The sequence below is a fragment of the Labeo rohita genome, chromosome 2 (assembly GCF_022985175.1).
Source record: "Labeo rohita strain BAU-BD-2019 chromosome 2, IGBB_LRoh.1.0, whole genome shotgun sequence".
Taxonomy (NCBI): domain Eukaryota; kingdom Metazoa; phylum Chordata; class Actinopteri; order Cypriniformes; family Cyprinidae; genus Labeo; species Labeo rohita.
This window is the reverse complement of record NC_066870.1, coordinates 2,882,369-2,909,381: the sequence shown is the minus strand read 5'-3', so window position 1 is coordinate 2,909,381 and position 27,013 is coordinate 2,882,369. Positions and strand designations below refer to the sequence as shown.

Below are 27,013 nucleotides of genomic sequence, written 5' to 3'. Positions count from 1 at the left end.
ATTTTTAAACAAAAGTTGAGTTAAATAAAACAAGATTTTGGACAGTGTTGTTTTTAGAGGTTGTAACAGCGCTCAGCATTGTCTGTGTGATAATTTATACCATTGTTTGTGGATTTTCAGATGATGGAGGCCGTGACAGATGCTGATGTGAAGTTATTAGCATTGTATGATGGTACAGATCACTGTGAAATTGATCAAGCGGTGGAGACGGTGGTTGGTAGATGTGGAAAAATCTAGGGCTGTGATGATGAGAAATTGGTTGTGTTGAATACAGAATGCTTAAAAAACTGCCTTTTGCCTGCAGAAGCATCTGGAACTATATTGGTAATGTGAATTTTTTTATTATTGTTTTTTAGAAAGGTTAAAAACAAGTATTAATACAAAATGGAGCCGCAACCATTACAGCATCAGTGATTTAAAAAAAAAAAAAAAAACATTAGTGAGTACAGCTAAAATTGCACAGTTTTTTGGTGTTTAACACTTCTACTCAGGAGAGCTGATGAACCCAAGTGCAGTTTATCATACAAATGACAAAAACATGCACAATCAAAACAAAAGACTTGACCTAAACTAAACACAAAATGATATGATGTAAAATAGGTAAACTTGATCAAGAATCAAAACAAAGAACCTCTTCAACTGAATGATAGGCAGTGATAAAGGACACATGATGATTATAATATAAGGGAAACTAATGCTGCAACAGGAGACAGTCAAGACAGGAAAAGACAATAAACGGATAAAGATTAAAAACTAATGTCAAAATAAATGCACATGACAAAATAAAGGCACGAATCAAAATGAAACAATAACAAAACCAGAACCCATGTAACAGTTGGACTGCAGATTACAATCCTGTAAAATTTGTCCTAATGAAAAATGTAGCAGGCACATTTGAAGTGTTTTTCTGGCGGTTTAGAGGCCAATAGCAATGCTTGTCAGCTCTGACCCAGATGAGAGGCAGTGCTTGAGCAGCAGATTGAGCGGTGCGGTGACCTAGTTAAACGGCGGTTTAAAGAGCAGTCATTCATCACATTAAATCAGTCTTTTGTCAGACATGGTCATAATAAAACACATTGTTTCAGAGTGACAGTGTAGGCCTTCTCCTTTTGTTTGATGTGGAGATGGACATGCACATGTTCTGATCTGCTGCATTTTCAGAAGTGTGATCACAAGCCGTGTCTTTAACCTTCATCAATCAGTTCTTTCAAATGAATGCTTGTTTATTAATGATGCATGACTTCACCAGCAGAAGCGCTCAAGTCTTTGAAGAACAAAAAGCAATGTTCTTTATTTTATTGGTCAGAATTGCTCGATTTTGTAAAGAAAAACCATTTATTGGAAAATAGGTCCTTAGCCATTTATAAGTTGACTGGGAGAAGACTTTAATTTCAGCATCTGTACACCTCTTTATTTTTGTGTCTCTCCACAGTGTATCATCTAAGCACTTTGGATGCAGATTGAAAATAATGCTACTGGATCCGCTGCGAAAGTATCAGAGGAAGACTGGTAAACTTCAATATACAGAACAAATACAGACGATCTCACTAACTGAACCAGTTGCTTTGGTTTGAATACTGGACGTAAATCTCAGATGACTGGGACAGTATGTCAGCGTTTTAAATTTGCCTCAGAAGACTAGAGGATCCTACAGGATAAGCATCCACATGCTACTGAGAGGAACAGAGACACGGGAGGATGTCAACAGAGGCAGAACTTCAAGCAGATGTCAAACTCACTGTCAAGAAGGAGTCCAGAAGACGAGGTTAGTTCAGAAGTTTATTTATATCTTTATTTTGCTGAAGGTGCTGATGGGGTGCTGATGGCATCTGACATCAAACCAACCTGGATGCCACTACGTAACCAATGTGATTCAGATACAGCACAGTAAAACCAAGCTGACATTGATTTTTTCAGTTGCACTTTATTTGACAGAATGTGCACTTAAATGTACTTTTACAGTGTGCTTACCTAAGAAAGTACTGCTACTACAAGGTTACTACATGGGGTATGGTTAGGTTTAGAGGTAGGTTCAGGGTTAGTACCTAGTTATTGCCTAGTAATTACTATAATAAGTACATAGTATGCACATGAAGAACAGGACTGTAAAATAAAGTGCTACCGATTTTTTTCTTAGTCTGACCATACATCTATTGTCATGTGCCATCTCTCACACTTCAAAAGGAATTTCTATTCTTATAATGAAGTCTATTGAGGATCACTGCATAGTTTTTTTGACCATATTTGTCATCATTTTCATAAGTCCTTCGTGATTACTGTATACCAATTTTTTAAATGTTTCATTTTATAGAGATTTAAGAATACTATTTAAGTATTTATTCACCTATATGTGGTCATCCATGTTGTTTAAAGGGGTCCTATTATGCTTTTTCACTTTGTGTGGTGTGTATGTTTGGGCATAAAAAAGATCTGCAAAGTTACAAATCTCAAAGTTCACTCCAAAGGGAGATATTTTGTTTTTTTAAAAATCCCTTTTCAAGAACTACAACGAACGGCTCCTTAGACTAGGCTAGGCTAATCAGTGATGATGTTCTTTAATGATGTTAATGTTAGGCTGCTTTTAGCCTTGTGCTGGAGCTGGTTTCGGGCTATGAAACTAAATATGTAAATTAAATAAATTAGCACAATAATATCATTTATTGGCGATCTGGTAGGCTGACGATAGGACCCAACACTAATGTAGCGTATTATGTACTCAATCTCCATGCATCCTAGGTGTATATGACTTCCTTCTTTCAGACAAATCCAGTCGGAGTTACATTAAAAAATGATCCTGGCACTCTCAAGCTTTAGAATGGCGTAGACAAGTGTTTCTCTTCATCAGTCCAAAACAAGACAAATAAAGTGCATCCATCCATAAAAAAAGTGCCTCACATGGCTGCGGTGGGTCAATAAAGGCCTACTGTAGTGAATCGATGTGTTTTTGTAAGAAAAATATCCATATTTAAAACTAGCTTGCACTAAAAGTTGTACACGGAACTTGTGGCAGTACTGAAACACCATTTAAGCTGTTTGCTAATCACAGCGCAGTGGGACAGCTAACCAATCACAGCAAATTTCATTTTTCTGAAGGCATTAAACCTGGAACTAATCAAGCCATTTGTGCCAGGCTGGTAGAAAGGTATTGTAATAATGTAAATTAACCACCAAGCATGAAAGCATGTTCTAGTACACCCCCAAAACAAAATCGGGGCTTTGTAAAAGAGCATAATACCCCTTCTGTGAAACAGAAATATTCACACTGTCATTTTCAATACTCTATGAAGTTTCTTCTGAAATCTTCTGAATTCACACTGTAGCATTGGGTGATGCACAAACTGACGTTTAATTTGCTATTTATTGATAATCACCTTGGCATGGAGCTCCATTACAATTCTGAAATCTTATTTATGGTTAAACTTCGCAAACGAAGAGACACATCAGCAATGGTTCTGGCGTGACTTGTAATTATAGAGATTAGATGAGCTTGTAAATAATCACGACATGCACGTAAAACAAACTCTTGTAAATAATTATTTACAAGGGAAATAATTATTTACAAGGGAGAGATTAGAGAGATTACTGTAATGTCATTCTGTGTTAAATCAACAAAATTTCAAAAAATATTTTTTCTGAAGAAAGATACACATATGTAGTAATGAAAGACAAAATATTAAATACCATTGATGAATATTTACTGAGAAAGATGGCAGCATCATAATGTTATTTATACACAAGGATTGGTAGTTATATTTGTAAAATCTGTTGAATTTAGCTATCTTTGCTGCATTATGTGCCAATGGTGACCATTCAAAAATGGGGAAACAGCACTTTTCAAGTTTTTCTTCAAAGTGTGCATGCCTGTAACTCAAGAAGTATTAAAGATATCTGAATGCCTTTTTAGATATTAGATATTTAGAACTTTCGTTTTGGCATCTTTATTTTTAATGCCCTATGACAGGGGTGCCCAACCCTATTCCTGGAGATGGACCTTCCTGCAGAGTTTAGTTCCAACCCTGATCAAACACACCTGTCTGTAATTATCAAGTGCTCCTTCAGATACTAATTAGCTGGTTCAGGTGTGTTTGTTCAGGGTTTGAGCTGAACTCTGCAGGAAGGTCGATCTCCAGGACCAGAGTTGAGCACACCTGCCCTTTGAGGTTCAGTTGAGATGTTGAAATTTCAGTCTAATTTCAACATGGGATGTTGAAATTAGAATCTGTTCACAAATGGGAACAGACCTGTGATCTATTTTAGGTTGTGATGCACCGTATATTTTGTTGACAGAAGCTGGCAGGTAGTTTGCCCACAATAACCTAGGCTACATGCAGATGCACCTGCAAAAAATAAAAGCAGTTTTAGAGCAAAGATTTTCTCCATTATTTCCAATTTTCGTGAACTTTATTGTAGCATTTAGGCTCAGACAGTTCACTAAAAAAGCACTTAAAAAAGCAAATTTTTTTGGAAAAAGTAAAAATCTGCTTAAGTATTTAGGTGAGACTGATAATGAGGGTGCTTGGAAACTGTTAAAGATAAGGAGTTGCTAATGTTTGACAGTAACCATAGGATTGTGTGTGTGTCATTTGTGTCATTGTGCATCTGTCTGAGTGGAGCTGATGAACTGAGACAAAAACTCAATTGAGGGAGAATCGGGAGATGAAGATGAGAAGCTGTCAGAATGCCTATATTATATGTTATTTCCTCATATAGCTGGCTTGTGTTTGTTCATGCAAATTATACTGTAAAAGCAAAAACAGTTGTGCAAAAACAGCGCAAGTAGTGATAAATTCTAAGGTAAACATCTTTCCTTACGATCTATTTTTTCCCATTACTGCATCTCAACGATGAAAATGTGCATTTTACTTTACTATTTTACAATACTTTGTTCTGCCAAATAATATTACTGTACTCCACGAAAGACTTGCTTTGCACCTGATAGGACAGAAATATTTAATATCTTTATCACTTGAGTTTGAGTTTACCGTAGATATTCTTATATTTTTTTTTCTACAGGTACCATATTTGTGTTCAAATGAAAATTCTTATAGGAAAATAAATACATAAATACATATATACAGGCATGCATGGTTGTCAGTTATAGTCTGGAAAACCACTAAAATCTTCACCTCATAGGATCCAAACTGTAAGAAATATAGCATAATTGTGTTGAGATGCGGTTGTGTTCTGATGTTGTCTCTGATGAGAGATTCAGTATACCTGTGTTCTGCTCTCTCTGCCCATAAATGATAAATGAAATTGCCTCAACCTTGAATTTTTTCCATCTCCATAGCAACTGCTGCTTACCGACAGAAATCCATGTGAAAAGTGATTCAAACACACAGCTGTCATGCAAGCAACACAAACACACACATGCATAGTAACCTATGGCAATTCTGGCTAAATGTCAAACTTGTAGTAAATGAGCCATGGCTTCTGAATTAATGGAAACAGAAATATCACTCTGGGTTGAGCACACTGTGACACTTTCATCATATTTACGCTTGATGAAACACTAAACGTGATACCTGAAAGGCCTGTTGACTGCAGTCCACCTCGAAAATTAGTGAAAATGTCTACTTGGAATTTTTTTTTGGTATTATCATAAAATGTGAAGCGTTTATTTTAAAAAGCTGATATTTTGACATGTGTTTTAAAAAGGTATCCAATATATATAATATACAAATATAGGTATTAATTTAGCAGAAATCACAACCGCAAAGCAAGATATCAAGCAAAATATTCACGTGCAAAAAATGCATAAAATTATTCTATTTGATTCTATTATTTTATTTTACTGTTTATATTATTAAAATACAGTTCCATGTTTTCTGTAATCAGTTTATATATAAATATATATTCATTTAATTTTCTATATAAATAATTAATTGTAAATCTAAGTAAAGCATAATTAGCAAAGCAAAGGTCTAAATCTGGATTCTACCAAGATTGTGAATCAGTTATCATGAATTAATATTAATTTATGGAACTAATTAATATTTATTTATGCAATCAGTCCAGATGTAGACCGTGGTCAGTTGGTGACCTCTTCATCCTGAGCAGAGGTTCTCAAACCTTTAAGGCTCCTTTGATCAAATCAGAATAACCAAGTACCATTTAGTGACAACAAGCTCCCATTGGTTGATTGATTGATTGATCAAATGTACATTTATTTTCCTGCAAGGTCAATGTCTGCATTAGTGCTATAATGCATAATTTTGATTAACATCAATATTCCCGTAGAATGAATCTCGGACACACAATGCTATATTAATATTAAAAATACATTTTATTAATTTAACCCTTGCCTGTCTATTAGTTAAGTTGGTAACACTTTACAAAAAGGTCCCATTAGTTAAGGTTGTTAAGGCATTAACTAACAATAGGCATTATATATAGATATTTGTATACTGCATTTATTAATGTATTCATCTTTCTAAACATGCAAACACAACTGTTTATTGTGTTAATGTTAGCTCGAAGTTAAATAATAGAAATAAAAAAATAAAAATATTAAATAACTTTTGATTTTAATAATGCATTAGTACATGTTGAAAGATATCTCACTAAAACATTGATTTTAATAAAGTTTGCTAAAAACTATTTCATATCTATATGTCCTAAATATCTTAACTTCTCTTTGGAATGCCATTGCCTGATTCATAATAAGCCATACTGAATATTCTGCATTAAATATGAGGCGTATCTGGTAATTTGTCTCTCAAGGGTTGAAAGGTCAATGAGTTTCTGTGTCAGGACTCCAAAATCTAAACCGTCTCTTGACAGATTGGTGTGTCTGGAGACTCTTGTCCTCCTCCCCATATGCTGCCATCTGTCCTGCTCTCACAGAACTGCTGAACATTTGCCGGCTGACACATGCTCCTCTAGGAGATTCACTGATCTACTTTCATTTCAACGCATCCAAAAGATTTATGGTGCCATGTGAGAATAACCCAAAATATTGAGCAAAGAAGTGGCTTTCAACAGAGCAGTTTCAGTTTTCAAACCAGAGCACAATTAAAGCTTTATTATGAATCTCATGCCTTTTCTTTGAAAATTATGTCTAAAATTGCTCTTGTTAAAAACAAAAATAGGCTCAATTTTCTGTTTTTATTTATAGCAGAGATATGATCTGGGCATTTCTTCATGACATTCACCTCTCTGTTTTATTTCATGTTTAATCGATGGGTTTTAGTTTCAGTGCTGCACAATTTTAGAAACTAAAATTGAAATATGTACTTAAATAGAAAAAGAATTATTGTCTTCTCCTGGTTTTCTGCACCTTCCTTCTTGTTTATTTCGAACCCTTTTACCTTAAAACATCTTAAAACAGAAAAGCAGAAGTATCTTCAATCCTTAGCATTGTATGAATGTGAAAATGGTGTATTTTAATACCAGCCACAATTTTACAAAAACCTTTTTGCAAGCTCTTCTCTTTATGAATCAGGTCACCATTAAGAGTTAATTAATTCATGCAATTTTCTGCTCTACTATTTCTCTAGAGTCATTTCAGTTAATCATTATCATTTGATTGTCTGCTGACAGACTATGCTATACAGTACATGATTAACACCTGTGCATATCAATTTGGTAAATGCTCTGTAGAGCGTGTTTCATTAAGTATGTAGATAGACAGTGTTGTTAAAGGTACTGCAGTACAGTATTATGTTAATCAATAATAAAGTAATTAAATGTGTTACTTAATTACTATTTATGGAAAGCAAAGTTATAATTTTTGGCGACTGTAAGGCCCTTTCACAACAAAAGTGAAATTATTAAGCCTCAGGCTGAAGGAAGTGCCTCTGTCTCTGCATTTACTCCTGATTTCTCTCAACACAGTGACAGAAGAACTGCCAGTCAGTACATGGGAAAACAGAGTAACTTGTGTTACCTATTAAAAAAAAAAAAAGAAACTCTTTTATATTTTGTTGTAAATTTAATTAATGCATTACTAGTTATCTGAAATAAAGTAATCTGATCACATAACTTGCATTTCTTGTAATGCGTTACCCCATCACTGATTGCAGAGTAGAAGGTGAAAGCAGTTGTTACAGGTGTTCTGCTAAACGTACTGTAATTAATATACAGCATAATACAATAAACATCACATTGTAGAAAATGCTTGGCATTGGCATTAAAAGTGGAGCCCTGATGCATTGAGGCTTTTACTCGATACTAAACATCACAAGCAATTTGCAGCAAATAGAGGGGTCCTGGGGTGTGACAAGAGCCCTTTTAGGTTGAATAAAGAACTCTGGATCATCTTCACAGGCTTAGTCAGGATGAGGGCCAATACAGAGTTCCAGTAGTCCTTGAATTGATGAGAACTTGGATGTGAATCTGCAGAGTGTACTGATTTCTCTACTTTTTTTTTTTTTTTTTTTTTTTTTTTTTTGCATATGGGTGGTTGGTGGAATCCAAAGGTTTAATCAATATTAATTTTTAGATTTTGTAAAAATGGTTTTTGCTGAATGATTTCAATCAAAATCATTTTGCACGCTAGGTAGTCTGTGTCTCAAGTGTGGATGTTTCTTAGAACTATTTTCATAAAATGCTCTATCAGATTGCAGAGATATGAGATTTATCCTTCATGGTGTCCAGTGCTTTTTCAAGCTACATGTTTGTGCTCCAAATCATAATTAACCCTTGTGCAACCTTTTGGACATTTTTGATCATGTTGCCTGTGTTATTGCCAGGTGCATAAATTTTGGCACAGGTGTGTATTTTTATTGGAATTTTATTATTTCACCCCTGTTTACTTTAAGAAATCTATTTTGCAATAGGTACAAAAAATAGTTCCTCTCAGGACCTTAAGAACAAAAATGTCCCCATTGAAACTGCTATTTTTAATCACAGTGCCATTTAACTGTAAAACGATGCAATTTTTGTTAATAGAATTTCATTCTGTTTTCAAGGCTTCAAAATTAAATTTTTGACTATTTTTTACCAGATGGTGCCAGTTTTTTAGGCTTGGCCTATAAAGCAAATACTCGCTTTTACGCCTGTTTTCTGCTTCTGCATAGTATAGAGCCAAATGGATAAATAATGCAGCTATAATTGTGTGGGTGTTTTGGTATGGATGTCTGAGTGCGGTTTGTTTGTGTGTCATAAAAAAAGCATCTAATGGGGAAAATCTGGTACTGCGCCCAAATAAAATCTTCCTGAAAGCTCATTTTTTGTGATATCAACCTTAAATTTGGAATACAAGTTGTTTAAATTTATGGCTTTGATATTCTCGCAAGTTTAAAGTTCAACATGTTTCATAAAATATATATTTTATAAAAAAAATATTGTTCCTAAAGAATTTTCATAAACTTAAAAAACTGAACTGCAGAATGTCAATTTAGAATTCTAAGAAAAAAAGGAAGAATTGTGGGTTAGAGACTTGCAAGAAAGAAAGTTCATAATTACTAGGTTATATTTTAGACTTTTCAAACAACTGAGACTTTTTTTCTCACATTTTTGAGAAAAAATTCTGAAACGTGAGACATACAAGCAGAATTGTGAGAAACACAGTCAGAATTATAGAGAGTTACACACTTTAGTATAATACGTAGGGTCCTGTAAAAACACATATGTACTTAAGAGTAATCCAGATCATCTCTGACTGTTTTGCTAATTTTATATTTATCTTATATTTATGAACTATGGAATTGCTGTGCTGTATTTTGGAACCTTTACTATACAGTGACATGTGCAAATACTCCAGCGTAACATGATCTAAGGGTTAATGACGACATGATTTTTCATCTTAAATGAAATGCAGTCTCACTGCATCTCTCTGTGGTGTTTGTGCAGGTCGGGATCGCAGCGAGCAGGCCTTGATTCAGCGCTTCAGGGGCGAAGGCGTCAGTTATAAGGCCAAGCTGATTGGGATTGATGATGTGACGGCCACACGCGGAGACAAGCTGTGTCAGGACTCCATGATGAAGCTGAAGGTATAGTAAAGAGTCCTCAAAGAGCAGGAAGTGTGATTGCTTTAGGCAAGCTGTGTTAAGTTATGAAAGACGGAGAGACGATGATTTGTATGAACTAAATACAAAGCTTGTTTTTTGATAACGTGAGAGAAGTCAGAAGCAGCTGGATACAGGCAAATGCAGTAAAGTTGATTGGATGGCAATTCAGTACAAAGAGACAATGACCCAAAACACACAGCAAAAGCAACCCAAGTGTTTTTGAAGGTAAAACAGTCGATTATTCTGTGATGGCAGAGTCAGTTACCCGATCTAAAAGAGAATCCGAAAGAGAATGCATTACACTCGCTGAAGACGAAACTAAAAGCAGAAAGACACAAACAAACAACATCTGAAGTCAGCTGCAGTAAAGGCCTGGCAAAGCGTTACAAAGGAGGAAACCCAGTCTTTGGTGATGTTCATGGGTTCTCAATGATTCTCAACAAAATTAACATTTAATTTATGATACAATTTATTTGTCCAACTGTATTTGAGCCTGAAAATAGAGCGACTGTATATAAAAGTGGTAGTCACTCCAGCATTTTACATTGTGATTCTGTTCAACCGCTTGAATTAAAGCTGAAGGTTGTTTACAAGAAAAGAAGAGTTGAGCAAACGTCCTCTATACAAACTATGCCAGCATATTGCTAACAAAGTGAGAATGTACCTTTACTGCAGGCTTTTCCATTTGTGCTTGCTTTTAATTCTTCTCGTCCTCATTTGTATTCTCTGTTTATGCTACAGGGAATTGCTGCTTCAGCGCGGTCGAAAGGGAACCACAAACAGAGAATCTTCTTGACTGTGTCTTTTGGTGGAATCAAGATTTATGATGAGAGATCAGGGGTGAGTGTGTTCTAGTTTCATTGTGTAAATCCTGGATCTGTGAAAGTTAAACACTGCTCTGAATGCAAAATGTTTAAATGTTACTAAAATGTTAAAATACTAAAATTTTGATTAATTAAGTTACAAAAACATTTTACTAACTTTATTTTCACCTAAAATATAATGTTATTTGACTATAATATATATAATGTGATTCTAAAATTAAAATAAATATTTGAACACTGCTTTTTAATATTCTTAGAACTTTGAAATATTGTTTGCTTAGAATGTTGTTTAAAGTTTATTCAAATGTTTCATACAACATCCTGCTAACCTTATTTTCACCCAGAGTGTAACATTTATTTTTTATATTCGAATGTTTTTTTCTCAACATTATAGAACTTTCATTTAATAAAAATAGTATCCTGAGGACATTCAAAAAATGATTCTCTCAACGTCATGTGAGCGCATATCAAATAGTAATAATGTTATAAGAAGTGTGCATAAACATCATTACTTCTAGAAAGTTTTGTCCCAACATTTATATAATTTTTAAAAAGCCCAGCAGCCTCAGCAAAGATGTTAGGTGATGTTTACCTGACAACAATTGTGCTAAAAATGCCAGTAGTTGGTGCCGATGTAAATATTATGTACATTTACAACAGCCAAAATGCATGAAAAGCTTTATTTTTTTATTGAAAACTGTGTTGTGTGAACACCTCCTTAATTTAGCTACTTGAAAAGTATTACTACTGAAAAAAAAATGTAATTGTACACAAACCTGATTTCTATGAAGTTTGGGACATTTTGGAAAATGCAATAAAAACAAAAATCTGTGATTGTAAAATGTCTTCAACCTTTAGTTCACTGACAAAATTACAGTGAAAATATTTCCAATGTTTTCACTGACCTACTTATTTTTATTTTATAAATGCAATCTAAATAATAAAAAAATATGCCTGCAACACACTCAAAAAAAAAAAAAAAAAACTGTGAGGGAAGGCATGTTTACCACTGTGTTACATCACCTTTCATTTTAATTATGCTCATTTGGTAACTGCTAATGCTAATTGTTGCAGTTTTGCAACCCATTCTTGCTTGATACAAAACTCAAGCACACACTGTTGTGACACATACAGAATGATGCCTGGCATTGACATGGAAAATAGCAAATTGTTGGCAGAGATCAACTGTTCCTTTGGATTTTTGAACGCATGAGGCTACAACCTAAAAAAATGTGAAAAAATGAAAGGATCAGAATACTTTCTGAATGCACTGTTTATGCTAGTCACACAAAGTGTGCATAGAAGTGATATGCTATTTGTTCTATAATTAAATAGGCAATGGAGTTTATGAAAATAGACTTTACCAACATGGATGGCTATTTGCACGTAGTGTAAATAGACACTGTTCAAAATACAAATATTAGCACACTTTTTGCATGAGAATTTGTATAATATGACTTATTTTGACATATATAATGCGATCCTCAGGTCTTACAGCACCACCACTCTGTACATGAAATCTCCTACATTGCCAAAGACACAAGGGACCATCGCGCCTTCGGCTACGTGTGTGGAAAAAAAGGCAACCACAAATTTGTGGCAATCAAGACCAGCCATTCGGTTAGTGTTCACAGCTCTTCATATTCCTAAATTCAAACTGTTCTCATGCCAGTTAAAATGCTGCCTCTAGTTTCCTTTAACCTCAATTATCCTCTCACAGGCAGAGCCAGTTATACTGGACCTGCGTGACCTTTTCACCCTCGTCTACGACATCAAACAGAGGGAGGAGTCCGAGAAAAAAGCTCAGAAGGACAAGCACTGTGAACAAGCCGTCTATCAGGTAAGATCCAAACAAGATCAACATGAACATGAGCAAAGTTTTTCAAAAAATAAATTGCCAGTGCCAGTATGTATCATGCCAGACAGGGATGCCAGAAATGGCATATATATAAATCTCTCATAGAAAATAGAAAGCTCTGTTAATGCAAGCAGGTGTTTTAAACAGCCATTTCCTTTGCCATAATTGCTGTCAAACTTGTTGAGACCCACTCAACTGGATTATCTGGCCTCCTCAAAAAAGATGAGTGTGAAAAATGATTTTAATGATGAAATAGAATAGACTGTTTTTTTTAACTCTTTCCCCGCTACTGACAGAATTTTCTGGCTCTATTTTTCATCTTGTGAAAGAGTGTTGAATGTCTGGATCAAAACAAGCGAGTGCATGTGTAAGCAGAAGCGTATGTGAAATAACGCAATCATAAAACATTAAACAGCATATAAATCAAAGCTTGCTAATGTTACCGGAAGAAATGTTGATCCAGGGAGTTGATGTTGATGGAAGCAGTCTATTTGATTATCGTTCTGAATCTGATCCAGATGTAGTCTTTTACATGTAGTTTTCTTTCTCTCTTTTTTTTTTTTACATTAAATTTACCCACATTCAAGTGTTGATAAAAAAAAAAAAATAATGCATGAAACTAAAATAAAACAAGTTATTTTTGAAGTAAAGTCTCTTGGTACTTTCCTTTGACATACTGCATGTTCAGATATTCATACAACAAAATATTCTGGGAGCCATTAAAATTTTGTGAAAATAGTCAAAACTGCAGGCAGTGGCTAGAAACTTTTTTTGTAATCACTGGCAGGGAACGAGTATATAAACATTAATATAAGGGTTAGTATAGCAGTTAGTTAAGGACAGTCTGTGTCACAACGTAACATTTTGATTGGCACATTTGACACATTAACCTACATTACATTGAACTTCCCATGCTAAAAGTGTGCGAAAATATTTGCATTTGCTTACATTTGAAGGCTCAATAATTGGTCATAGTTAGCTGATTATTTCACTGTATTGTTATTGCTTGTAACTGGTCGCAGTTCATGCTGTTATAACACAACAGAAGTTAGAAAAAAGCAGACAATTGTATTTGTTGGTGGTGGTATCATGGTAACTTCTCTGGATTCATGGTATTGAGTCAAATTTTTGAATATGTAGTAACATTATTCAATGCTCTGCCATCTGTTGCTCAGGAAGTTTCTTTTTTTAAGTAACTTGTAAAGTAATGCATTACTTTTTAATTTACTGATTTATTGACTGACTAGTCTACTGTCCCCATGTTGAGAGAAACTGGAAGTACAGAGGCGTTGTGTGCGCTGTGTGAACATGATTCTGTAGTTCTAGACTAAATGTCAACGTGCATTTACTCATGTCGCTTGCAAAAAAACAGATTCAGCCTTCATCAGAATAAATTAAAACAGCGAAATGCAAACTCAGAATATGACACAAACCTGCAACAATTAAATGTTAAATAACACAAATATCCTTTATGTATTTAATCCCATTTTATTAACCAGTGTCTTTGCTGCTGAACTTTGATGATCCAGTTCAACCATACTAAGAAGAAAAATGACTTTAGATAAATTAACATTTGTGCTTCATTGTTTTTTTTATTGCTAATTGTTGAAGAGTGTTGAACTTTCTTCTTCTGCATTCTACTGTAAAGACGTGAATTTACTTTTCCTTCAGCCTGAGGCTTATTCATTTCACTTTAGTGTGAAAGGGCTTTTACATTTGCTAAAAATAGAACTTTTTATATGTGACCCTGGACCACAAAACCAGTCTTAAGCACCCCAGATATATTTGTAGCAATAGCATAAAAATACAAAAATACAAAATTATTGATTTTTCTTTTATGACAAAAATCAGTAGGTTATTAAGTAAAGAGTATATTCCATGAAGATATTTTGTAAATTTCCTACCGTAAATAAATCGAAACTTAATTTGTGATTAGTAATATGCATTGCTAAGAACTTAATTTGGACAACTTTACAGGTGATTTTCTCAATATTTTGATTTTTTTACACCCTCAGATTCCAGATTTTCAAATAGTTGTTCTCAGCCAAACATTGTCCTATTCTAACAAACCATACATTAATGGAAAGCTTTAAGATGATGTATAAATCTCAGTTTTAAAACATTGACCCTTATGACTGGTTTTGTGGTCCAGGGTCACATATTACAAACAAACAAGCAAGCCCTGTCCAGATTTTAAAAGTAATGCAAAAGTAATGTAACGCATTCCTTTCCATATAAAGTAACTAAGTAACGTAATTAGTTACTTTTTTAGGAAGTAACACAATATTGTAACGCATTACTTTTAAAAGTAACTTTCCCCAACACTGGTTAAGACAGATTCATAAATGGGATACATCAAATTACTTCACTGCCAATAATGTCTGTTTTTCTACTGGCTGACACAGACGATTCTGGAAGATGAGATTGACGATCCAGTGTATCAGGTGAGAATTTGTCAGTCTCATTTAACATAAACTTAACCTGATTTGATTAAGAACTGACTTTTTCCATGATTTTATTATCATTTAACTCCTTCATTTAAGTGTTGTTGGTATTTTTTGCAGTTGATGCTCACAGAACTTCTGTTAACCATTCAGTTCATTGATCTGCAGTCATGTTTTGTGGTTCTGTCTGTATGTTCTATGGAGAGTCATGAACAGCCCTACTGGATGTACTCTGATATGATGTTGAACCCAGTGCTCTCTCGCTCACACTGAATACAGACAACTTTAACCATCAGTTTCACATCCAGATTTATCTCCAACCACAATCCCTAAAATGAAAGCTCTCAAAATACCTTGATGCAAAAGCTATAAAGCTTAACTAAACCAATGTTATTGGTCTTTCATTGCTTGGAGATACCATAATACTTTCAGAGCTGTTGGATTGCTGTTCATTTCACACTTAGACAACAGTCTGTCATTGCAATGTCAATTCCAGCCAAAACACATTTCACACTGCAGGACTTGGATCACAGACAGGTCTAGATTATTTAACCCGCTAAATGTCTCTCGGGGCATAAGCGATGCATTGGTGCTTCTCACAGATCACATCTATGAAAATTCACACCTAGCGAACCGGACATTATTTGCCTTCAGTTTCAGGCTTTTTTGTATGTGGGCAGCCAACATGTTCTCGTGTATGAATGGAGTTCTTAGTTCTGTATCAACTTCTCATGTACGCTGCCATTCAAATGTTTGGAATCAGTAAGATTTTTAATGTTTTTAGTGGCTTCTGCTCACCAAGGCTAAATTTATATGATCAAAAATTACAGTAAAAACATAATATTGTGAAATATTATTACAATTTAAAAATAATTTCTCTGTTGTATTATGTTAAAATGAAATTTGAAAATTTGAAACAAACTGTATACAGCCTTGATAAGCAAACAGTTTTTCTTTTAAAAACATTAAAAATCTGAGCCTGAACTTTTGAATGGCATTGTATTGCCATATAAATTTCTCCTAAAATTAAGAAAAATAAAATATACATAAATTACATATTAGTAATATACTAAGAGTATAAAGATTTAAAACATGTTAAATCATATACCATTTAATTTTAGTCAGTTTAGAAATATCGGTTCATATTGGGACTTTTGATTGCAGACTTTAGCATCTTGGCATCTCTCCTGAAAATGAATACTTGTGTGAGAATACTAAGGTTTTTTTTGTGAGCAGCAACAGACCTGAAAATAAAATTTGCTTGCCACTTAATCAGCTAACAACTAAGAAATGAATGAGATATCATTGCTGATTTTCTGTCCTGTGGAAACAAAAAGGGTCAAGTCTACAGTTCTCACTATTCTGGATAAAAATAAAAAAAAATATTCAGCATTGACTGTTCTTAGTGTTGTCGCTGTCTGATTGGTTCCATACGGGGCCTTTCTCATTTTCTTTCCCAACTCCTTGTAGTACATTGTGTTTGAAGCCGGACACGAGCCCCTCCGTGGCCACCAATCAGAGGAGAGCGTTTACCAGGTACTTCCTTGAGCCACTCCCCTCTTCGCCCACTCTTCTACAGTTATAGTATCTGAAAGAAAGGGGAATCTAAAAGTAGTCATCCTGTAATACTGACTCCCCAAATTAAGCATTTACAGTTAGTTTAGTATGGTACTCATGAAATATTATTGAAGAAAAGCAGGAGTGTGTTAACTTCCTATAATTTTTAGGTCCCCACAAGTCATCAGAAAGACGGGATCTATGACGTTCCAAAACAACATCTAATGACTGTAGGTTCTCTCATGTCTCAAACATTTACTCAACTTTCCCTCAAACAAACCTCTCAAGGTTCTTCCCCCTTCTTGATTTAGAAAATATATAAAGCAAATTCAAAGCAATCAGTCTACAGAAAATATTAACTAGTTGTTGTTCGTTACATTACAAATTACAAATCTTTCAGTTTTATTCAAGGCAGTGATATTATATAAGGGAAATGGATGAGGGGAAAATCAAACAGAGGTTTGTTTTGGGGTTTCACCACTAGTATGGATGTACTGCATGGGTTTAGAAAAAGTTAATGTGACAATTGCAATGCAATTTTATTTTTTACCAAGAGAAATAAGGATTGGCTTAAAAAAAACACTGTTATGATGACATTTTCAGAAACTGTGATTCTATCTAAAATTTCAACCTTACTAAAAAAAGGTGAAGAAGATCAATATGCATTGCAAAACCCCAGAAAGATCTATAGAAGTCAAAACATTGCTTTCACCAGAATGAATCCATGTTAAATGATTGTTTATCAGTCCATTTCACAGAGTGTTACTGCTTGTCTGTTCATTCAGTTGGAGCCTATCGAGTGCTTGGAGCTTTACTCACATAAATATCAGTCTCCCTGCTGCAATGTTTGCTCACACGTGCCAAACATTGATTTTTCTTCAGTCTATGAACACCTGAGTCTTCTGGTGTGATTTGCTAGCTTTTCTATAAAACATGACTGTTGTGTTGGCTTTGCTTTTTGTTTGGCATACACATTAGTTTCTGGTTAAGTGGTCATATGTTTTAGTTATCATCCACCTCATTGCTTGTACCTTTTGTTTTGTTTTATTAAAGTTTGTTGCCTGATTATCCTTTAGTTGTTTGTGGAATTGACATGTCATTATGTCCTCATCTGATAATCACTATAGCATGTGTATTAGCCAACTACTGTATTTCCACTATTGAAGCATTTTTTTATTGTCAGGCCCACTGATAGATCAATAACTATCCATTTGTGGGCTGCTCTGAAAAAAGTAATCACCGATCTTCTTCAGATACTCTGTGTTGAGGAATGTCTTCCAGTATGGCATAATATATTCTTTATCTTCCCCCCTGACTGTCCTGCAGAATATAAACCAGTTTGATATTTTCGGTGACATGGCAACCCCCCCAGACATCCTTTCTGTAAGTAAACCTTAAGATGAACAATCACCCATGTGGTCAGACTCACTTCGGTAACACTTTATTTTAAGGTGTCATTGTTACATGTTACATGTACTTACTATTATAATAACAATTAATTATGCATAATTACATGTAGGTAACCCAAAGTCAAACCCTAATCCTAACACTAAAGTACATGTAGTTAATTGATATTACACAGTACTTAAATGTCACCAGCTTGAACACCGTGTGCAGAGCGCCGTCGTCTGAAGATGGCCTTCTGGAGAATTTCGCTGCCTTTGTGGAGAATACTGGTGAGAAACGGATCTCCATTCACCGTCTGTCCCTAGGATGATCTGACCAGTTCCACTCTGGACTCAGAGCCCAGCCCACCATCACCCCGCTGCACGGAGCCTAAGCCTGAGCCCACCACAGAGGGAGAGCCAAAGCCCGCCGTGATTGAAAAGCCATCGTCAGCAGGAGCAACAGTGCTGAGGATCGCCCTGGAGCCAGAGCCTCACACGATGTCTGACCAGTTGCGAGAGCTGGCAACTTTGCCTGTGGATTATGCAAGGGAGCACGAGGGCTTGGAGAAAAGCCACCGCTGAGGGTGAGATTGAATAGACTGGGAGGTGGATATATATGTGGACATGCCCATTCTCCTTACACCTTCCTCAGACTTATCTGTCTGCCCTGAACTGTCGGCCAGCCCTGTCATTCCCTTCTCGGATGGCGCTAGGAGTCCCATCCCTGAAAGCCCGGGGGTTAAAAAACCCCACCTACCCTCCACTGGCTCCACTGGGCTCCCTCATTGACCATCCGTCGCCTCAGGACTCCACTTCTCCAGCTGCGCCTCGTCCCTCTGGCTCTGTCAGGCTCCTCCTTCCCTTCGGCTCCACCTTGGTCCTCTGTCGCTCCGGCTTCACCGCGGCCTACCGGATCCCCGTCTCCGCCTTGGTCACCTGAGCCATCTGTTCCACCATGGCCCTCCGGATCCTCCTCTTCACCCTGGCTCATCGTCTCTCCATCTCTGCCTAGGGCTCCACCTGCTCCGCCGGGAGTCGTCAGCCCTTCCTCCACCATGGCTCCTCCCTCCGTCGGCTCCACCGTGGGTCGCTTCGGCCTGGGACCCACCTGGCTCCTCTTGCTCCAGGTCCCTCTGGTCTCCTCCCTGGCTCCTCCCTCCGTCTATTCCGCCCTGGCTTCTATTGTTTTCTCCCTGGCTCCTCCCTGCGTCGTCTCCACCCTGGACTCTGTTTGCTGTCCTCCTGCCGGGTGTCAGTCCTCCGTCTCCTTACAAGTTCTTGTCCGTCTCTCCCTTTGTTGTTCCTGCAGTGCGAGGATGCGCCTTCAGGGAGGGGGGCAAACTGTCACAGCCCAGGACTGTCGTGTGTGTTTTCTCCTGTCATTTGGTTCAGGCGTGCCTTATCAATTGCCCTCATTATCCTGTGTATTTAAGCCCCAGTCTATGTTTGTCAGGTCTCAAAATGTCATGTTTGTGTGTCACCAGACATTCCTTTTGTGGATTACCCTGTGTTTGGATTATTTTAATGACTGTTGCTCTGATCTACATCTCCACGTCCATCCCTCAGACACAGCCATGACAGACGTACTATTATAATAACAATAAATTATGTATAATTACAAGTGCCAAACCCTAATCCTAACCCTAACCATGTAGTATGTACATGTAGTTAATTAATATTACTCAGTACTTAAATGTATAATTACACTTTAACAAGGACACCTTCAAATAAAGTGTAATCAAATAAATAAGTAAATTGAAATACCAATTGCGTGTTTGAAGCAAAAACCTTCTGGTTCTAATTTATGTCTGGTCAATTTTATTAGGATACCACAGTGTAAATTATTCATAGACTCCTATATCCAAAATGACAATCAATGTCATTACAGATGCCAGCGTCACCTGCTACCACACTGGATCCTGGAAGGAGGCGACATCAACATCGCCCCGAACTCTTCACCCATTTTAGCCCACCGGCTGTGCCCTCAGGTAACACACAGCAACTGCATGAGAGCTGCTCTTTAATCAAAGTTCTGATTTTTAGGTAATTTTCAAGATGAATGCAATTAATAAAACTCACCCTCAAAGGTTGTTCTTATTTCTCAGGTTATATGACCATGGGTGCTATCCAGGCTGCTCACTGGACCCAACAGTCGTTTGCTACACAGGCTGCTCCAATGGCCTTTGGGGTTCAGGGACCATTGCAGGTGGCCCAGATGCTTCCTGGAGGCCAGCCTGTGATCTGGGGTCAGGCTAACCTCTTCCACTCTCCAGCCACAGGCCAACAGCAATGGGCGTTTGTTCCAGCCCAGACAGTTGGCATGGGGGCGCATCCGATTCCAGCCGCAGTGCTTCAGGGTCTGGTCCCTATAGCTGCCATGCGCCCTCACTCCTGTGAACCTCCTGAGACTTCATCAAACATTATGAGTCCTCAGCATGTTGTAGATTCTACCCTACAGCAAAGTGAATCTAAAAATGTCCTAAACGAGGACCCCCAGGAAGAAGCGATAGCTCTTCAAATTGGCACAAGTAAACAGGAAATGGACCGCTGTGGTGAGCTTGATCTTTCACAGCTGAGGTTGACTTCAGGGTCTTCAATATCACCATCCCCAACTAATTCTTGTGAGTTTAACACACTATGTAGATTAAGGATTATCACACGACAGGCATTAGTCCCATTCTTTACATTGTGTTTCTATAGGTGCTACTCCTGGACTGGAGCAGGAAACCATGTCCCCAGCAGCTGAACCCTCAATAGAGTCATCACTTTTGACTGCAAAAGACACCTTAGTCAATGTGCCAGAAGCTTCGGTAATGGTTTTGTGTCATAGCTGTTTATCAGCATGGCTGTGATTTGTGTATTGCTTAAGTTTTTCACCAATAATCCCAATTCTCTATGTCTTACAGGAAGCCTGTGCTCAAACTCTCAGCCCTGATGACATACCACCAGATGCTCAGATAAGCCTTCCAGATTCTTCACAGCTGGATGTCCAAAGAGAGATGGCTTCTGGGTTGGTTTTCTCTCTTCCTCGCTTCCTTGTTCAGGATTGTTTGTCAGGGGTTTGCAATTCTGCTCCTGGAGGGCCACTATGTTGCAGAGTACAGCTTCAATCCTAATTAAACACACTTCCAAATACAGTACAGTAAGTGTATTGGGGCAGGTTGGAGCTAAACTCTGCAGGACACTGGTCCCCCAGGGGCAGGACTGGAACCTTTTCTACATCACACCAAATGTTGTATGTCACACGCTGAGACTTTGTCTGCAACAGTAGTACAAGGAGTTTATGCTGGGGTTTCCCAGCTCCAACCTTCCTTCTCTGTTTTTGTTGCTAAAGATCATTCACAGATGCTCAGTGAAGCCTAGAATAATCTCAAAGCTGCACCTCGGTTCCATTCTGGTTTCAGGCGTTTTGCCAAAATACAGTATACTCCAGAAACAGGCATCAGTGCTGTGGTAGCATGAAATGCTGGCACTAACATCCATGGGCCCAGACTGGGTGACTGAGTACCTATGGTGTCCCCAGAAGGAGTGTGAAAAGACATAATTTAGTGTGACGGACCTAAAAAATTGAGCTCTATTCAGGTCTAGTGTAGCGCAGAGGTCATAGTCCTGGTCATTCTATGGAAAGTCGTAAATCCTTAAGACTAGGGCCCTGTCCCAAATGGCACACTTCATGTGCACTTGCACTCTGGTGGACTTTGGCTCTTGTGGACTATGGCTGCCCCGCGTGTGTGTGTATCCATTAAGCCCATGAGACCGTAACGTGTCCCATTCATCATTTTAGTTTTCAGAAGGGTGTTTGTGAGTGCCCCCCTTTGCAGCTGCTATGCGCCCTCAATGTACACTTCGGCCAAGCCTGCACTGAGGCGAGCTCTGCGGCAGACTTTTTCTCAACAGTCAAAGGGGCATTACGTCACAAAGTGTGGACTCCAGACAAAATATGTTTTATTAAAGCATCAACATAAACAAAGCACTGTTAATTTTAACTAAAATAAAGGCTGCTGCTTGCATGGTTTGGAATGGCAGAAGGTGAGCAAAGAGCACTTAAAAAGCTGACATCTCAGTTCATTGCAATCTCACAAAGCTGTTATAATAACAAAGTGAATATATGCATAATAAATCTTTCGTAATGTCAGGAGCACGCAAATTTCAGCACTGCCCAGGAACTTCGGCATACTGATCAGTGAGTGGATACTTACACCTCTGACTGGCCATTGCGTTACAGAAATCAATATTGCTCAATGCACTCGTCTGTCTGTCCCACACCGCTCTCTGTTGCGTCAGGTACCGCGGGAGTGCAGGTCTTTAACTCACTGGCATTGGACTTGACAGTAGAAGTTGATCCGTTGCTCTCTGCGCCCGGTGCTTTCCCAGGAAGTTTTACCGCTGCCGCGCTGCCCTTTCAGGTGTTTTAAACTGGATGTGGAGTTTTTCAAGGATGAAAAGGTTTTATTTATTTATGGTCGGTGTCTATAGAGTAGCTCAAACTAAGAAAACCAACTGGAGGCTTTCAGAACATTCTGCACCCTAAATAATAGAGGTTCCAGCCAATTGTCCCATTCCTTTCAGAAATCAAACATAAACAAGTCCAGGGCCTCCAGACTGATAATTTCCTTGAGGTTGTGTGGCTCTGCCAGTAACCACCAATGGCAGACGTCATCGAGCTGCTAGTTCATTTTAAATGGCTAACTGATCTCCCTCAGCTTGATTGATGGGAAATGTTGGCTCGGGGTGTGGTTGATCTGCTGCAGGATGGCCCGCTTAAGGTTGTCTTAAGCCAGGAGGTTCTGCACAGGTAGTTGGGCTACTATTTGGCACAATAGTGGGATGGGGCGCTTCGGCCACTGAGTGAGCGACCGCTCACTTGCCTCTGCCGTTTCATCAAACGGGTTCATGCATGTCTCTGGTTCATCTTGATGATTGGCCCATGAGGAACAATGAACACTGTGACCGGAGCCCGGCCCTCCTGTCCTTTAGGAGCAGACAGCAGTGCTCTTCTTGCTCCATCCAAAAGTCCAAAAGGGCCTTGTGTTTGGTGTAGCCCAGGTACAGTTTTACCCATCTCAGCAAGGGATGAGGACTTCATGGTGGTGATCTTCAGAGAAGTCAGAGATCCTAAAATCTTGCTCCAACCCTAATCAAACACACCTGAGCAAGCTAATCATAATCTTCAGGATCCCTAGAAAATCCCAGGTAAGTGAGTTTGATCAGAGTTTAAGCTACACACTGTGGGGCAGTGGCCCTCCAGGACTGGATTTGCGCAACAAAATCAGCAGATCAGGGCAATGTTAGGAACTGGGCTTGCTTCTTTCTTCCTGTCCCAGGCAGGCTGTCGACTTGTATTTTATCTCTCACTTCAGATGATGGCCATTACTAGGGATGCACCGATACTGGTATCGGTATCGGGCCCGATACTGAGCTCCTGTACTCGTACTCGTACTCGTACTCGTTAAAATGCCCCGATACCAAACGTCGATACCACATCATGTGACAAGTGCGTATGCAGGCAAAGAAACACCGACAACAAAACAACAGACAGCAGAATGGAGTCATTAGAGTATAAGGATGTCTACGAAGTATGTGTGTGTAAGTAATATAATGTTAAACATTCAGTATTAAGCTTGCATAACTAGTGCGCGTCAGCAAGCACGCAGATTGGATTGAGCGTGCAGCGGGCTTGTCGAGTTAATATCCCGCCTTGACATCACTGGAAAGTTTGTAGTTCGGTGAGATATGTCAAAAACAATTTAAGTAAATCAATGCACAAGTTATTTAACGGTATAGAGAGAGAGGGAGCGAGAAAGAAAGACTTATAATTCTGAAAATATCAGAGTTAGGAGATTCATAATGAGTGGGTCGCGTGATTACAGTACTGAGCCGCTGCAATTGAGCAGTTTAATGCTATTAAATTGAAGATGATGTACCATAGAGCAAGAAAAAAAACAAACAAACAGTGAAAGTAACAAAACACATTTTAATGGGCATAATTAAGTGTAAAAATAAAAATAATTAAGGGATATATAGTCAACCCAAAAATTATTCAGACAGCAGATATACACCATCTTTTGACAATTTTTGATATATATATTTATTTTATTTTATTTATTTTTTACTAGTGGGTGCAGGACACAGTTTATGATAATGGGTTCTAAATACATTTTGGTTTGACTGTATCTGTTTGATAAATGAAGTTGACCAACTAACACTATACATATTCTTTTAGTTTCTGTACCCTATATTTTACAAATCTACCTGTAAATTTTAAAATATCGGTATCTGTACTCAGAATCGGCAAGTACCAAAAATAAAAGTATCCTATCGGGCGAGTACTGAAAAAAGTGGTATCGGTGGATCCCTAGCCATTACCAATGAGAGATTTACTACTCAAACACAACCACAATACAGCTTTGGGTTTGGCCTCTGCTCAGCCTTGTTTTCTTATTTCTATCTGTTCAGCAAAATGAATAGGTGAATTACATTCTTTTCAGTAAGTGAGGACAAGTTAATATGGAAAGTCCTCCCTTTGGCCAAATCTGGCCTTCCTAACTATACGGTCAATCAAGTAATTTACTTGATCCCCCACCTTGTGCTCAGTCTGAGCACTACACACATACATTGAGATGTTTTGATGAGAAAAATGCTATTTGATCGGCTTTGAAACAGCATGTGTCACACTGGATGGTAGATTTGCATATGCATACTCCAGCCAGAACCATCACTTGTCACTCAGAGCTGAGGTGTGGTTGGTTCATAGGGATGTACAGTAGGAAACCAACTCCTTAAAGTAAATTATCTGACTGAGTTTATATTTAGTCTTGATGATAGGTAGCAGAATGGCATCACATTTAACGTAAGACTGTGGTAACAGTCATTAATAGCTCTCAAAGACCTACAGTTCAGGACAAAATGGTGAATGCTGAGTTTTTATTATTTTGGTTATGTATAAATTAACAACTTTTGACAAAATTTCTCATTGCACAGTGTTTTACTGAAACTGGCAAAAACTGGTGGATTTTTAAAGGCTTATGACATATGTCAGATTTTTGGCTCTCATGTCCATAAAATGTATTTGTTGACAAAAGCTGTATTTTTGATTTCGTCCTTAGGAACAAGCAGTCTCAACATACAGAAGAGCACTGAGAGAATCCAGAAATCACAGTGATAGAGATGGGACTTAACGCTGTGCTGAGATCTGTGGGACATTTCACAAGCTCTAATGACTGATAACAGAGAAAGTAAAATCTATTTTAATAAATGAAGTGCACCTTTAGTTTGCGATGGACTTGAAAATTGGCTGTCTACCAGTAGCCACTATCTAACCTACTTAAGAAATAAAATATTTTTTTGTAAAATAATACTAAAAATTGGACCAGTGAAATGAGTTAAACTGTGATGGACATTTGATGGATATGAGGATTTGACGTTTATAATGCACAAGATCACCTGTGAAGCTGTGTAGTTGCATTCTACATTTGGAGAAATCATGTTGCTTTTCTTTTTCTTGGAAGGAACTGTATTGAATGTTGATATTGTGATGAGCCTTTTGTTGAAGAAAAGAAAAATGTTATTGACCATCTGCATGGCTTTTTCTTTTTTTTGAAAAGCAACCTAATGACAGACATTCTTTTAGCTTTTATACAATGACATATGATTACTTAAAAAGGAACATTTTTAAATAATTTTCAGATAATATGTGTATTATGATACTGTCAATGTTATGTTTTTGACAAAATTGTATTTGATGAATTTTAAATCTCTGCTCTGAAGCTTTTATTATAATATTAGCTTTACAGTGTTGCAAGCTCAGTGTGGTTCATAAGCAATACTGTAATCTGTATACATGCATATCTGTATCTTTCAGGGTTGAAGTTTGTTTTCCGTATTTTTTTTTTTTTTTTTCTTTTTTTTTTTTGCCTCTGAATATGTTTGTTAATTTTATCACATAAATATCATCATTTTTTAGTAATTTTCTCAAGTGATTATAATTTACAAAAGACAAAGTGCCATGTTTATTATTTCCTACTCTGAACTAATCAGACCTGATGCATTTTAATTTGCCTTATTTTGTTACCTAAAAAAAAAAAAAAAAGAGAGAGAGAAATAAATGAGAAATCCAGATGACTAACAGCAAATCAACCGAAATAAAGCAACTCATTTCACATTTATGACATTGGTTAGATGTTCTTATGTTTACAACAGTCTTGATGTCAGTATGTTAGATTTTTTATTAAGAATGATTTTTTTTTTTTTTTTAATTAAGAATAGCATCATATCTAACATCATAGATTCTGCCAAATATGCTTTAGGATTCAACATACTGAATAACCTGTCATCATTATGAGTGTTTTTTTTTCTTATCTCCAAAATGGGGTACTTTTCGTGTTATAGCAACAAATTATATTCATGTTCAATCATAGGTAGAGTGATGACACTTATTCAGCACATGCTAAATAAATTTCATTCTCTGTCTGAGAAAAAAGGAGTTCAGTCATTTCGCTTTATGAGAAATTTTGAACAGAAATGCTTAAGTGATTATAGCCTACATTTTTTGAATGTTCCCTATTTTTCTTCTGCTGTATACAATTTTGATGGTTTTGTATGCAAACCAGTTTCTGCTTTATCTCTCTGTAGATACAAAGCAGAAGCTGCACTATGTAAATTTTGGCCCTCTTGTGGTTGAAGTATAAAACTGCTTGATATTTAAGGTGGAATTGGCAGAGTTTAGGATGACAGGGTCTCTATGCACCTTTCACTGCTCCCTACTGGAATTTCTGTTGTAGGTCACTTCACTTGCCCCCTTTACAGTGTAAATAAAATATTTATGTGTATTGTGTACTGTGGATATACTGAGTAATGTAGAACTTGCAGCCGAGTGTAGACATTCACATTTCTATATGTTTTTTAAACATTAAAACCACTAAAATCACTTCATTCACTTGGGAAGAGAGAGAAAGTGCTGCATATTAAAAATGAACAGTGTGAAAAGCAC

The 27,013-nt window shown here is 37.1% G+C and overlaps 1 protein-coding gene across 1 annotated transcript in view; it reads left to right on the top strand.

The window, feature by feature from the left end:
* Positions 1-27,013, top strand: part of LOC127176073 (complement component C8 beta chain) — a 48,778-nt gene that overhangs the window by 7,691 nt on the left and 14,074 nt on the right. Inside the window, exons 2-14 of the mRNA XM_051127530.1 lie at positions 1,433-1,765; positions 9,796-9,935; positions 10,695-10,793; positions 12,266-12,397; positions 12,498-12,617; positions 15,041-15,079; positions 16,550-16,615; positions 16,807-16,866; positions 17,963-18,019; positions 19,913-20,012; positions 20,130-20,645; positions 20,725-20,834; positions 20,931-21,034. Of these exons, the coding sequence (XP_050983487.1) occupies positions 1,699-1,765; positions 9,796-9,935; positions 10,695-10,793; positions 12,266-12,397; positions 12,498-12,617; positions 15,041-15,079; positions 16,550-16,615; positions 16,807-16,866; positions 17,963-18,019; positions 19,913-20,012; positions 20,130-20,645; positions 20,725-20,834; positions 20,931-21,034 (1,610 nt within the window). The 5' untranslated portion in view covers positions 1,433-1,698. The remainder of the gene's footprint in view (positions 1-1,432; positions 1,766-9,795; positions 9,936-10,694; positions 10,794-12,265; positions 12,398-12,497; positions 12,618-15,040; positions 15,080-16,549; positions 16,616-16,806; positions 16,867-17,962; positions 18,020-19,912; positions 20,013-20,129; positions 20,646-20,724; positions 20,835-20,930; positions 21,035-27,013) is intronic.